At 52.9% G+C, this 14,410-nt stretch overlaps 1 protein-coding gene across 1 annotated transcript in view; it reads right to left on the bottom strand.

The window, feature by feature from the left end:
* Nucleotides 1–14,410, bottom strand: part of TBCD (tubulin folding cofactor D) — a 217,007-nt gene that overhangs the window by 23,864 nt on the left and 178,733 nt on the right. The window contains 5 exon segments of the mRNA XM_011970092.1: nt 1,267–1,343; nt 2,243–2,305; nt 11,087–11,118; nt 11,677–11,699; nt 13,092–13,152. Of these exon segments, the coding sequence (XP_011825482.1) occupies nt 1,267–1,343; nt 2,243–2,305; nt 11,087–11,118; nt 11,677–11,699; nt 13,092–13,152 (256 nt within the window).

The raw sequence follows: 14,410 nt of genomic DNA, 5'->3' as shown, positions 1-14,410 counted from the left end.
GGCGGGGCCAACAGAGCAGCCTTGGAGAGGTGCTGGGCGCAGGGCGGGCGGGGCCAACAGAGCAGCCTTGGAGAGGCACTGGGCACAGGGCGGGCGGGGCCGTGAGCAGAGAAGGTGCATCTTCCACAGAGGGCCGCATTCCACAAGTCACCATCTGTGCCAATCCCAGGGGCAAAGTACACCAGCATCACGGCAGGCGTGAATTAACCATGGACTTTTGAAAGAAAATTTTGAGGCACTGATCATGATGCATTAAAATTCAATTAATAGAAGTGTACTTGGATCCTACAGAATGTTCAAGTTACTTAAGGAAAAAAAAATTAAGGAAATTGAAGACGCTAAGGAAAAAGAAATACTAAGTACGGAGGAAGTCAGAGAATTACAAGACACCTTAATGTACTTCTGTTCTTCATCCTCAATATCAAAACCTAGTCAGTGTTGGTAACCATGGTTTATTTCTTTCTTTCTTTCTTTCTTTCTTTGAGACAGTCTTGCTCTGTCACCCAGGCTGGAGTGCAGTGGCACGATCTTGGCTCACTGCAACCTTCGCCTCCCAAGTTCAAGCAATTCTCCTGCCTCAGCCTCTTGAGTAGCTGGGACTACAGGCACACGCCACCTCACCCCGCTAATTTTTGTATTTTTAGTAGAGATGCGGTTTCACCATGTTGGCCAGGCTGGCCTCGAACTCCTGACCTCGAGTGATCCACCTGCCTCTGCACCAGGCCCATGGTTTGTTATCTATGCAATGAGATCAGTGTTACAGCTCTGTGAGTCCAAAGTCCACCTGTATCCCCCAGGATAGGAGGGGAGGGCAGGTGGCTGGGGACGGGCACACACACACTGGCACCCACACAACATGACTAGGTCAGCACATGTGGACAGAGGTCCTGGGGTGCTGTTTTCTCATCTGCCCAGGAGCACCGTAAAGGGAGTTTCCAAACCTCGGATGCTAAGGATACGGAACTTAATGGAGCACAGCGACTATCGATGCAGAACAAGTGTCTCGAAGGTGACTATAATTAATACAGTCAGAAACAATAAAAAATTAAACATTTGGATTCCGATGGCTGTGTTGGATTTTCTGGTTATAAACCACGTTGACTCTACCATCCAGGATTCCAAATCGAACGCCTGCATTTGTCAGTTACCAGGCTAGCGCAGGAACAGCCGGCCTCGTGAGGCCCCGTCGCCGACACAAACACCATCCGTAACTAACACACAAACACCACCACAGCCCCGCGCCGGGAACGACCGTGCTCACCGTACCTTGATCTGCTGTCGGGAGTGACTTGAGATGAGATGGAGACATCCCAAAGTGTCATTTATCAGCCACTGCCAACCATCTGTCAAAGAAACAAGTTAGCGTACCCAGGCCAGAGTGGTGAGTTGAAATCAAAAACAACAGCAAAAAATAGCTTCTATTAAAACTAATCTTAAAGTTGACAGTAACCTTTGAGGTGAATCTGTGGAAAAGCAGAACTGAACATTCTCTATGTTGTGGTAAGTCTGAGGCCCCTTCCATGTGAAGGGAAAAGGCCGTCTCACGGCTGTTAAATTGTGTTAAGCTCTTAGTGGGGGAAACACCAGCATTCTGTAAACTTTTATACATCATATTTTGGGAAACTTTCATTCTTTTGTTACCCCTAATCTTTTCCTTCAAACGGTCTCCCCGGCTCCCACCAATATAAACCCAAATCTTTAACTCAATTAGATCCTGCAAAAGCAACAAATGTGAAGGCTATTCAATCCAAAAAAAAAAAAGTCCTAACTTCTGAGGCTGCTGAGACAGCCCCGGGACACGACAGCCCTGGGGACTCCCTTCACTGTGCTCTGGTGGCCCCGTGTCGGGACTGCTGAGGGGCCGCAGGCACTCTGCCCGCAGGGTCCGTGGTGCCAGCGGCCAGCACTCTCCAGGTCCACGAGGGCCTGGGTCGCTGCATCTCCCGACTGTCTGCCTGGGAGAAGAACTGACACAGAGACCCAGGCACCGGGCATGGCAGCGAGGAGATGGGGGCACTGAGGTGGTGGCGGGGAAGGGCCCTCCTGTGTATGGGGAAGAGGGTGTAAGGCACCCATTATTCAAGCAGATTCTTGTAGCAACTTCAAGGCAACATATCCAATTAATAATATCGTGAACCTTTAAGCTATAATCCTTTATCGCCCCCATCCTAACAGGTTCATTTTTACCTTTTAATCTGAAGTCATTCTGGAAGCAAATGCTATTAAAAACAAAAGCACTTACCAATTATGGTGTCACCTTGAAAGGGCATTTTGGAAAGTGACAACTTTTCTATTAAAACGCACACTGTGGGGGGGGAAAAAAAAGGATAGACACAATGTTAGTTTTCCAAAAGCTCCTGCCACGGCGCCTTGCCCTGGCCGCATTCTGAACTGTGTGTGGCCAGCTCCTGCCCCCCGCCCACCCGACCTACCCTGCTGCCAGAGCTGGGAACATCCCAGAACCATTTCGGAGCCACCACGAGAAGCCCAGACGCCTTCTCCGCTGAGCAGCCTGAAGAAAGTGCCGTAGACCCAGCCACGCGGCCAGGCCCACTTGCACTTCAGAGAAGCTGGGCCGGCCTGTCAGGGAGCTGCAGACATCCCTGTAACTGAGGCTTCTGCTCCTGGACCTGTCACTCAGGACCCAAGCGACAGACAGCCATCACCCACACTGCTCCAGACCGCAGGCCATGCCTCACTTCCCCACAGAGCTCGTCACTCACTCTCTCCATGACCAGAAACGTGACCCTGACCAGCCACCAAGGGGCCGGGACGCACGAGACAGAGACAAGTGAACAGAATCAGCAGCTCCCACGGCGGCGCACTGCTCTGGCTCCCCCCGTTTCTACCTGACAACGGAACCCACTCATGGACGTCTCCTGCACGCTTTTTCATGGTATTTACTATTTCTCCTGAGGGACTAAACTCTCCTTCCATTTTTTGTCACGGTGAACAAGGAGGCCTGTCCATGCTACAGACGCGGAGGCCGTCTGTCCACCTGGCCTGTCCTCCCTGCGCACACACTTCCCATCATCACAGATACTGCCACTCAGCAAACTGAACAGACCGGACAACTCCTGTTCCACCAGAGACCCTGCTCTGCGTCTTTCGGCACCAGGATTCTTCAGCGCCAGCTGCAGCCAACTGGAAAAGAGGAAAATGGTCCTCTCGATGTGAAGTAACCTGGCACTTCCCTGCCTGCGAGGTGAGGCCGGGCACCCTCACCGTCCACGGCCGTGTGGGTCTGCTCCTCTCCTGCATGAAATGCCACACGTCTGCTCTGCCCCGTTTCCCACTGGACCCTTCACCTCGTCACAGGCAATTTTACAAGTCGCTGTACACTAATTAACTTTTTACCTTTCGACTGTGGTCAGACATTTACTCTGAATCTCTGTTTTCCCTACCAACCTATCCATGGTCTGTTCTTCAGTATAAGGCCCAGCAAAACTATCTCCTTGTGGAATTATTATTCCAAAATCTGTTAACTGGGGATTACATGCCAAGAGGGGAAACAAAAAGAAACAAAAAAAAAGCTAGAAAACCAGTTCTTACTACCGTTAGAAAACCCCTGCGAGGGCTTGCTGGGACCTGACATTCAGGGTCTGCTTTAAACTCGGGGGAAGGGAGGAGAAAGGAAGCGCTGGGAAAACACCACAAGGGTCTGTGCTCAGGGATGCTGGGTGAGACTCTGGGCCCCGTAAACTATTTCCCTTTACTTCTGTGCAGATTTGAAAATTTCTAAACTAAGAAGTCTTCTTCAGAGACTGAAACTGTCCTACAATGTCTCCTAAAATGTCTTTGAGGATTTTGATGATTGTAGTTTGTATGCATAAGTTTTTAGTTACTCTCACACTTAGTTTTAGATACGATTTTACCTCCTTCCACGTGGCACCTGTTAACACCATCACTCACTCAGTGCACTCCCCTTTCCACCAAAACCAGACACGCCTCTGTCACAGTGTGAATCCTTTCAGCTCTGAACAGAGTACTGCTCTCATGTGTTTTAAAGACTGGGAAACCAAAGTCCTAACTAGTTTTTAAAATAATTTTCTTGGGGATGCACCCTGCATGTGAACTTTAAATGTATTTTATAATCAAGTTAAAAAATTTTGGCCAGGGCTCGGCGGTGGAATGAAGCAGTGCATCAGCCTCTCACGAAACGGCACACAGGACTCAGCGGTAGAAATGAAAAGGTTTGTACACACAACGTCTCGCACATGAATATTCCTGGCAACCTCATTCACAACAGCAACAGACAGAAATAGTCCCGGTGTACTTTACTGAGTGCTGGCTGAAGGCACTCTGGTAAAACCCAACCGTGGGCTAGGAAGGCACAAACTGTGAACACACGGACAGCTCGATGGGGTCTCAGGGCACCACGCTCACAGAAAATGCCACGACCATATGAGTCGATCATGGCCTATTCTAGAAGGGCGGCAGGGGGGTGAGAATCCTAAGGGCAGGGGCTGTCTCTGTGGGAAGGACGCAGGTTTCTGATTGAGTGTGGAGTTCGTTACAGAAAGCTACAGATTGTGCATCAATCTGCACAAAAATAGACACACATGCCCACTCCACACACACATGAAGCCGCAAAACCGCAAAGGCCTGCAGTCCAGTAAAGAGGCAGGGCCTCAACACACGGTCCTGGCTGCAACACTGTGCGGCCGAACCCGGAGTCACTGCAGGGAGCGTGGGGAGCACAGCTAGGCTCTATTACTAATCTCATAACTTCCTGTACGTCTGTAATTATTTCAAAGTGAAGAATATTTTTTAAAAACAGACTGGATAATGCAGACCAACCCTCCACTAAGACATTTTTAAAAGCTAGACAAAATGAAAACACACAGGAAGTGCCTGCAGTCGCCAGAGAGCTCACGCGGCCCTGACGGGGACGGCGCGGCGGGGGCCAAGTCTCCCCGGCTCACGGCTGACTCCAGGGGGCGCCACAGAAACCAGAAATCCCCAGCAGTGCATCCAGGAGTGTCCCCAGCTAGCGGGAAGACGGGACTCCAGGACGACCAAGGGAGAACCGGGAAAGCCCTCGCCGCAGTTCTGAACCCGGAGGACCACACCTAGAAACAGGTGTGAAACGTGGGCCAGCCCAGCACTGACCCCTCTCACATCCTGAAACCCGACAGAGGTGACCCCGACAGCAAGCATCCACCTCCCGTCAAGGGCAAACGTCAAGTCTCACTGGGAGAGGAGAACATTCCAGGCCTCAAAGCATTTCTGTAATGTTTTGTTCCTGTGGCTTGGTGGAGATGCTTTCCGTGTATGATACGCCATCCTTCAGAAACAGCCACAGAGGCTCCAGGTGATGACATTAAACAAAGACTTTAAACCAAGCTTAATATGTTCCAGGACGTGAAAAAGATGAAAACTAAGAAGAATATGCAAACTATAAAAAATTAATATAAGTTCTGAGAAGTAAAAAAAGAATTCAAGGATGCGTTTAATGGCAGATATGGCACACCTGAAAGAATTTGTGACAATGAAATTTAAGTCAAAGAAAATGTTCCTGTAATCCCAGCACTTTGGGAGGCCAAGGTGAGTGGATCACAAGGTCAAGAGATCAAGACCAACCTGGCCAATGTGGTGAAACCGAATCTCTACAAAAAATACAAAAATTAGCCGGGTGAGGTGGCACATGCCTGTAGTCCCAGCTACTCGGGAGGCTGAGGCAGGAGAATCGCTTAATCCCGGGAGGTGGAGGTTGCAGTGAGCTGAGATTGTGCCACTGCACTCCAGCCTGGGTGATAGAGCGAGACTCCAACTCAAAAAAAAAAAAGAAGAAAAAAAAAATGTCCAAACTGAATCAGACAAAACCAGAGGAGAGAGGTAAGAGGCGTAAAGAATTAAGTGCAGTGAGATCCAGATGAGAAGTGGGTAATGAGTCCTAAAAGGAGAGGAGAGGCCAGTGAGCAATGTTCAAAGAGATCATGGCTAGGAATTTTTTTAAAGCAAACAAAACATCCACAGAAAATACAGATTATGGAACAAGTATGAACCCTAGAGCCCCAAGTCAGATAAACACAAAGGGAACTTGTTCTAGGAATATCACGGTAAAAGTGCTGAAAACCAAATAAAGATAAAATCTCAAAAAAAGCCGGGGAAACTTAAAAGATTGTCTCCAATAAAGTAACAAGTAGACTGGCGGCTAACTTCTCCAGAAGACAAGAGACTATTATTTTTAAAGTGCCAAAACACAAGCAAATGAAGAAATGCAAAGTTTCATTCTTAGCAAAAATAACCTTTAAGAGTCAAAGTGAAAAAAGAAAAAAAAAAAAAAGCTCTCTGGGAGGCCTCGCGGGTGGATCACCTGAGGTCGGGAGTTCGAGACCAGCCTGGCCAACATGGTGAAACCCCATCTCTACTAAAAATACAAAAATTAGCCGGGTGTGGTGGTGCGGGCCTGTAGTCCCAGCTACTTGGGAAGCTGAGGGAGGAGAATCGCTTGAACCTGGGAGATGGAAGTTGCAGTGAGCCGAGATCGCACCACTGCACTCCAGCCTGGGCAATAAAGAGTGAATGAAACTCTGTCTCAAAAAAAAAAAAAGTGGAAAAAAGCCATTTTGGGATAAACAAATGAGTGGGTGCCACCAGCAGACACACACTACGGAAAACACTAGCGTGTTCTCCAGGCAAAGTGAAAATGGTCTTCGTAGAAGGTGAGAAATGCAGGACAGAACAAGGAGAAGCAGCAGGTGTCTGTGTGGGTAAATCCCAGTGAACTCCCATGGAACAAGAGAACAGGGTGTCTGTACATGTAAATCCGAATGAACTCCGACTACGTAAAACAGCACAACGTCCTGTGTGATCTGAGACAGAAGTAAAAGTGAAGCCACGACAGCACCGGTGACATCTCTGCTGAGAGGACAGGGGAGGTGGCAGGTATGTTCAGGACATCTTGGGACGGAGCACGGAGCCCTCACCCCCACAGCAAGAAGTCCATTAACAGCGTATCCCGGCTTGCTAAGTCACGATCCTCCACACACCCGTGGCCAACTCGAGGCCCCCTGTCTTCGGCGTGAGAGGAGAGAACTTTTCCTGGTTCTCCTGACGCCTCTGGTGCGAGGCTGCAAGAGCCAGATGACCCTCTTCCTCCCGGCCCCCACCCTCAGCGATCCACATGTGAGCAGGATAAAAAAGCACCTGTGGTTTTAAGACACTGAAACTTGGGGATTGTTTCAAGAGCAAAACGCAGCCCACCCTGACTTATGGACCCCTCCTTCACCTCCGCTTTACTAAACAGAGCTCCCCTCCTTCACCTCCACTTTACTAAACAGAGCTCCTGTTTCTTTTCTTTGATCCTAAAGCATGAAATGCAAGAGCCACTGAGTCTAAGATGGAGATGAGGGGACGCTCGTCCTCCTGGCACCGGGGGAAGCAGCTCAGTTCCGGCCACGCTGAAGACACCCAGGATGCTCATCCCCTCTCATGTGAATATTCATGACAAAGGCCAACCTGTGCGACATGTCTTTGATATGGGAACAAAGGGGACTCGGACAACTCCCAAGGGTTGAGCCACTTTTCCCACAAAATGTGCAAAAAACATCTGAAGAAATCTGTGGTTCAACACCTCCAGGGTACCTGCAGCCGGGGTGCACTGGGCGCTCCTGCAAGCGGCATGTCACCGACGCACCAGCGTCCTCGGGTGCAAGGGTGCCATCATCTGGCCTGGGTGAGAAAGTGACCAGCAGCCCCTCCCCGTCTCCCACATGTAGCCCATGAACCCACGGAACTCTCACCCCGACAAAAGCTTCGAGTCTTGTCTCACTTGAAAGAACACATCTAAAACTAAGGATATCGGGAAACAGCTCTGTACACACAGAACTCAGAAATACAGAAGCAAGGAAAACAGCTAAAAAACTGAAAGGGTTGCTTTTGGAAAAATAAAAACGTGGGACTGGGAGATGCGGGGCCGAGACCACAGACGCTATGCAGAACGATTTCACTTTCTGAACTATGCCTGTTTGAAAGCTGAAAGGGAAACTTCCTATGAAGTGTAAAACTGAACGAGGAGGAGAAAAAACCCTGAGTTGACACCAAGGCTCAGTCAGGGTCACCAGGGACGCAGCTGGCTTCAGAGCCTGCAGGCCACAGAGTCTCTTGGGGCCAGCAAAGGCCCTGGAGGGGAAGAAGACGCATAAGGAGGGCCAGCTGCAGGGAGCTGTGGCCACGGCTGGGGAGTACAGGCAGCCAAGGGGCCCCCAGGGAGGGCGTGGGCCGCTTTCCGGGGGACACGCCCACCACGGTGTGAGGCCACATTTGCAGGAGTGAGTTTGCACTCAGCGGTGTAAGGGAGTGCAAACGCGGACTCCAGCAAACACACTCACGGTGCCGACACAGCTGGAGGTTGGCAGCGGGTCCAGAGCAGGGATGCCTCCCACAAAGACGCCGTCCTCCACGATGCCCCCGAGCAATCCATGCCCCGCGGTGAACCCTGAGGGATGCACCCCAACAGCACACGTGCCCCAGAGCAGAGCACGGGGGGAAAGCTGGAGCTGGGGATGGAGAGAGGCAGACAGACGACACCACCCTGCACCCAGCACCCCCAACAACTGACCACAGCCCACCGCCACCCTTCAGAGCACCGAGAACCCGGATGGCGTGAAGACGTCAGACACCAAAACCGTGGTAACGGCGCCTTTTAAAAACCCGGACAAAGCACATCAGTGTTTATGTTCCACGGTTGCTCAGTTACTTGGGCAGCCTGCAACGCCTGCCAGCAGGGAGCAGTGGGTGTGGTGGGTGAGGAAGGGACAGGACAGAGTGGCTACTTTGTATCACGTCTTTCCAAATACCATCATCAAAAAGCCCAACTAGAACCCACAACTCCCTCCTCTCCCGGCTACGTGCAAACACAGCCTCAGCCCAGGCAGGCATGTGGCGTGGAAAGCTGCCTGCGACGACCACACGGAGGCTCCGGGACCTGCGGCTTTTCCGTGGTTTCCTTCTGAGCTCGTGACTATTCTGCCCATCGTGGGTAGGTGGCAGCAATGCACAGGCCAACGGCACCCTGCGGCCAACAGCAGCCAGCACCCAGCAGAACCCCTGAGGGGCGGTGACTCTGGAGCCTCGGGGCCATCAACGCAGCTGCCCTGACCACACATTCAAGAAGAGCAGATGACAGAGCAGCACCTCCCCGTGGGCCCGCCTCACAGAGCAGGGGGGTGAAGGAAATGCAGCCAGGAAGGCGTCACCAACCACGGGGACTTGGAACACGTTCGACTGTCGCCGCTGGCCACAGGGACTCAGAACACCTTTAACTCTGTCTCCACTGGCCACAGGGACTGGGAACGCCTTCAACTGCGTCGGGGGCCACGGGGACTGGGAACGCCTTCAACTGCGTCGGGGGCCACGGGGACTGGGAACGCCTTCAACTCTGTCACCGCCGGCCATGGGGACTCAGAACGCCTTTAACTCCGTCGCCAGCCAAAGGGATTCGGAGCCCTTTAACTCCCCCCTTCACGGTGGACAGGGGCTCCTGTGCGGACTTCCTGCTCAAACACCAAGGGCGACCCTAAAAGCACACCCCACAGCACACGGGGAGCACGCGAAGGCCGTGTGAAGGTCGTGGACTGCCTCCAACTGCCATCTCCAGGGCACGACCCGTGTCGTGGGTGGGAACTGGGGGACACTGAACCCCTCTGAGAGCACCCGGCACCCCACCCCATCCCATCCCAAGCCAAGCTCCTAGATCCAGAAATGGCTTTTTACAGGTCACCAGCTGTCCACGATACGTGGGGGATGGTTTCGACCCCACTAAGGAGGCAACTCCGGGCACCCATGGGTACGTCGGAAAGGTGACAGCCCCGCACCACGTGCTCTGGAGGCATCTGAGGGACAGTGACCACGTCTACACGCAAAACATGACACGCCGGTCTTAGCCAGCAGGGACCACCTGCAGAACCGGCAGTCCCATGCCTCCGACGTCAGCTGACAGAAACTGGCTCAGGTTTCCAGGATTGACTTTCCCGTGACATCCATCAAACCCACGAGAACACTGAGCTGACACCAGCAGAAATGCAAGCTGGCTGCTCTCAGTACAGAAGCCGGCCGGGCTGGAGGTAGACGGCTGCAGGCCTCGGGCAGGTCCCCATCAGGTCAGGGCTGGGAGGTGTGGACAGAAAGCACAAGAGGCGGGTACAGCCCTGACATCCGGCCGTGGGCCTCCCAAACCCAGCCTGCTCTCCTCTGCTCGGACCACACAGACCTCAGCAAAAGTCTGCACACAACAGCAATTTTTCTAAGCTTCCTCACCAGCTGTGCCTCCACACTCACACTCACACTCACAGTCTCACAGCGGGGGGCTAAGGGTGGCGTGGGCTGGGCCGTTCGCAACGGCAGGGCCCTGGGAACTGTGTTGGGGGGATCCGGCTCCCTGGACCCTAGAGGTTGGCTGCTGCCATCGGGAATGTCTAGGGAAATGCAATCAGGCTTTCACTTTAATACTTTGTGGAACTATCTAAAATGTGTTCTACGCTTCCCTCCTCACACACCAGAAAGAATCAGCAAAGAGAAATGAGGCACTGCCCGACTGTGCTAACCCCCGGCGGGTATCAGAAGCTTGGGAATCAGGCGCAGACGTTCGCCTAGACTCGGGCGTGTAAGGAGCTTCGCCTCTGCTCAGCTTTCCTCTTGCCCCCACCTGAGCTTCCTGTGCTCGCCCAAAACAGCTCTGGGTCCCTGCACTGCTCAGTCCACCAGGGCAGGCCAGGGGCTGCTCTGTCCACCATGGGGCCGTGCTTGGAGGGATCTGCAATGACCACTGGGTCCACAGGTGAGCACTGGCCCCACTGCCCCAGCTGCCTCTGCTTCCTGAGAAATTTCCAGAACCAGTGGCTCCGGGGTGCAACCCCTCCCAGCTCACACTTCCTCTCGTTCTCTCTCTCAATCTCCATCTCTCAGTCTGTCTCTTGTAGGCACCGCTGGGCAAACCAGGCACACCACAGCTGCCGCCTCCACAGAAGAGACACACCCAGCCCTGCACCCTGGCAGGCCAATGGGCCACCCCGCACCCAGGAGCACGCCTCCCTCATCGAGGGAGCAGCCCTTTGCTGCAGCCTTCAGCCTTCAGACCTACCTGCTTGTCTCATGAGCTCTCCTCCCAGACCCCTGAAAAGGAATGAAAACATCAGAATTAGAAGAACCTCCTGATGTATAAAACACCATGAAAGATGCTTGCCAGTGTAACCTCGGGCTCCAAAAAGCACTACAGTGAGAACTAGTTGAATGTGTTACTGAGCATGAGTGACCTTTCACGAAAAAAGTAAAAAACGTGGTACAGCCATCTTCCGGAGGCCTTCCATCCTAGCTGGGTCATGCTAATTTTTAATTTTTCCTGGACATTAGAGTCCCGACGGGTATCCCATCACAGAGGTAACTCCAAGCAGCGCTCAGTTCTTACTTTATAAAAGCAATCTCAGACGCCAGAAAGAGCCCCATCCAACCTAGAGAAGCAGCGTGCTGCGGTTCTACCACAAGCGAAGCCAGGCGGGGCTCCGGGCTGCTCTGCCCGTCTAGGATGCCTGCCCTCCAACAGTGGGCCGGGTGACAGCCGCTCAACCCACACACAGGCAGTGCGGGGAGCGAACACATCCGTCCCACCTGCTCCTGATAGCACAGCTCTTCATTAGGACACAGATGTAAGAACTTTGGTTTTATAAAGCTCACCTGTATAACTGACGATCATAGAGCTGAAAATAAAAAACAAAGTTATTTAATAATTTAAATTTTAAAATAATACATACACATTAACAATTGTCAAAAATAAGAACAAAGAAGACGCCGTGCCAGCCAGGAGAGCCGCCTAGGGGGCTGGGGATGGAGGCCCACCTACTGACGCAGATGGCCTCATTTAACCTCCAGACAGGCCCAGCGCGCCCTTGAAGGGGAAACTGAGGCCCGGAGCGAGGGGAGGGTGGCCAGACAGGGAGCTGGAGCCACCTGTGTTCTGGTCCCAGGGACCGACAGAACTCACGCAGGCAGCCCTCGGGCAGGGAAGTGATCGTGCCCAACAGGATGCTGAGGTTTCTTTTTCTTTAAAAGAGCTAAAAAGCCACACGGTGATGAGCACTACTACTAAAATTTACTGAACATTCACACTGTGCCAAATATTCTCCTTAACTCTTTAAAATATATTATTTAACTCTCACAAAAACTCAAGGAGGTCGGCTCTATTACTGCCTATATTTTACAGGAAAAGGGAGCCATGGCTCAGCCTCAGTGGGGAGGCCACATTCATGGCGGCTGCCCAGGGCCACCTCCCCGTCTGCACTCTGCAGCCATGCTTGTCTCAGTCAGAGAGGGAGGACAGACACCACCTTAAAAGTGAAAAATGTAAGCAAAGTGGCTTTGCCAAAATCATAAAGCAAGTTAATGGCAAAAATAGGATAAGAATCCAAGAGGTGAATCTTAAAGAATCTAAAGCTATCTGGAACCACAGACAGTAAACCATGTAATCCCTTGTGAATAATTTTTATATTCTCCTGTAACACCAAGATCCATAGTTCATACTTTACCTCTGGGTCACAGAAGCCTTTGAGACTCTCTAAAAGCCCAGAAAGATGAACACATCATCTCCCCAGAGAAATGCACACACAAAATTCTGGTTGACTTTCAGGAGACGCCAGACCCCAGCTGCAGCTGCACGGCTGGAAACTAGAGGTTTTGTGCTTGTTCTGTGTGCCCAGCTCCACGAGAGCACGGGGCCCACTACCCCCACCCACAGCTGGCTGCGCGCTCCATCCTGGGACCGCGCCGGGCACCCCGAGGGAAGCCGCCTCCAGCTGCGGCTGAGACCTCCACTGACTGCACTGGCTTCACACGCCGTCCTCAGAGACCGAGGACACGCTGGCTCCGTGCACTCATTTCCCAGGAGTCTTTTCTCCCAGGGCAACCCCCAAGGTGGCTGTTCACAAGCATGACACCAGCATAGAGCCTGTTCCCAGAGCGATCACACCCAGGTTCCACCACTGAGCCCAGGACTGATGGAGCACAGCGGCCACCAGGACTGCAAACCCTGCCTGGAAAGGGTGGGAGGCCCTGTGATGCCTCCCCAGGGGCATACCCAGAGGCTGCACACAAACCTGCTGGTGAATCTGCTTCAGGCCCTGCACCGCCTGCTCGTCCAGATGGTCCGTGACGGGCCTGCAGAAGGTCAAACAGCGAGTTGAGGCCACACCGCCCAAGACCCTAACCCCGGGTACACTCGGAGAAGCTGAGGTCACACCCCCCAAGACCCCAACCCCAGGTACACTCGGAGAAGCTGAGGTCACACCCCCCAAGACCCCAACCCCAGGTACACTCAGAGAAGCTGAGGTCACACCCCCTAAGACCCCAACCCCGGGTACACTCGGAGGGGCTGAGGTCACACCCCCCAAGACCCCAACCCCGGGTACACTCGGAGGAGCATGGGCTCAGCAAAGTCTCCTCTTGTTCAGGTCCTGGTGGGTCCCAGAGACCTCTGCAGGACATACCTCTGATTATTTTTTTATTCTATTATATCGTTTTGTATTGCATTGTTTTGTTTATTTTATTGTATTTATTTCATTTTAGAGATGGGGTCTCACTGTGCTGCCCAGGCTGGTCTCAAACTCCTGGGCCCAAACAATCCCCCCACCTCCACCTCCTAAAGAGCTGGGATTACAGGCATGAGCCACCGCGCCCGGCCCATTTGTGACTTTAGATGAAGCAGTGCCTGGTCAAAGGAAGAGGATGTTGGGACATTCCCTTAAAGCTGTGACCCCTGCCAATGTGACCATCTTGGAAAACAGACAAGTCCAGGTGAGGCTGAGACGAGAGTTCATGTCCACTGCCATCCGAGGGAAGGCCCCTGGCGAGATCAGCCCTGGGCTGGCATCTGGGGGCCTGGATGCCAGCAGGGTTCCCACCAAGCCCTGCCGGATGAGGCCCCCTCACTGGCTCAATCTGCCCAAACCGTGTGCTTTACTCCGGTCACCTGCTCTCCTCCTGGGGGTCTGGAATTTTGTTTTGTGCCAGGTGGAGGTGCCCACATAGCCAGACCCCAGGCTGGCCTGGGCACTGAGGCTCAAACGTGCTTCCCTGATAGACACCTCACAGGTGAGGTCACATTTCACTGCTGGGGGAATGTCACAGGCTCTGTGGGACCCAACTGGAGGACCCTGGGAGCTCCTGCCTGGTTCTCCCCAGACCCCACTCCATGCGCCTTCTTCCTCCACCACAGAGCAGCGCCATCAAGGCCAGGTCTTGCACGGGCATCGGCCACACCCACACGAGCGAGTGAGTGTCCCTGAAGGAGTCGCACTGTGCATATCTGAGCTCGGGACTGACCAGAGCTCCCTCAGGCTGGGGCGGGAGGCGGCCCATACCCTGCTCTCCACCTGGAACTGTCTCCAGAGCTCCCTCAGGCTGGGGCGGGAGGCGG

The sequence above is a fragment of the Mandrillus leucophaeus genome, unplaced genomic scaffold (genome assembly GCF_000951045.1).
Source record: "Mandrillus leucophaeus isolate KB7577 unplaced genomic scaffold, Mleu.le_1.0 Scaffold1, whole genome shotgun sequence".
NCBI classification, from domain to species: Eukaryota; Metazoa; Chordata; class Mammalia; order Primates; family Cercopithecidae; genus Mandrillus; species Mandrillus leucophaeus.
The sequence above is the reverse complement of the archived record's forward strand: the minus strand, read 5'-3'. Positions and strand labels throughout refer to the sequence as shown.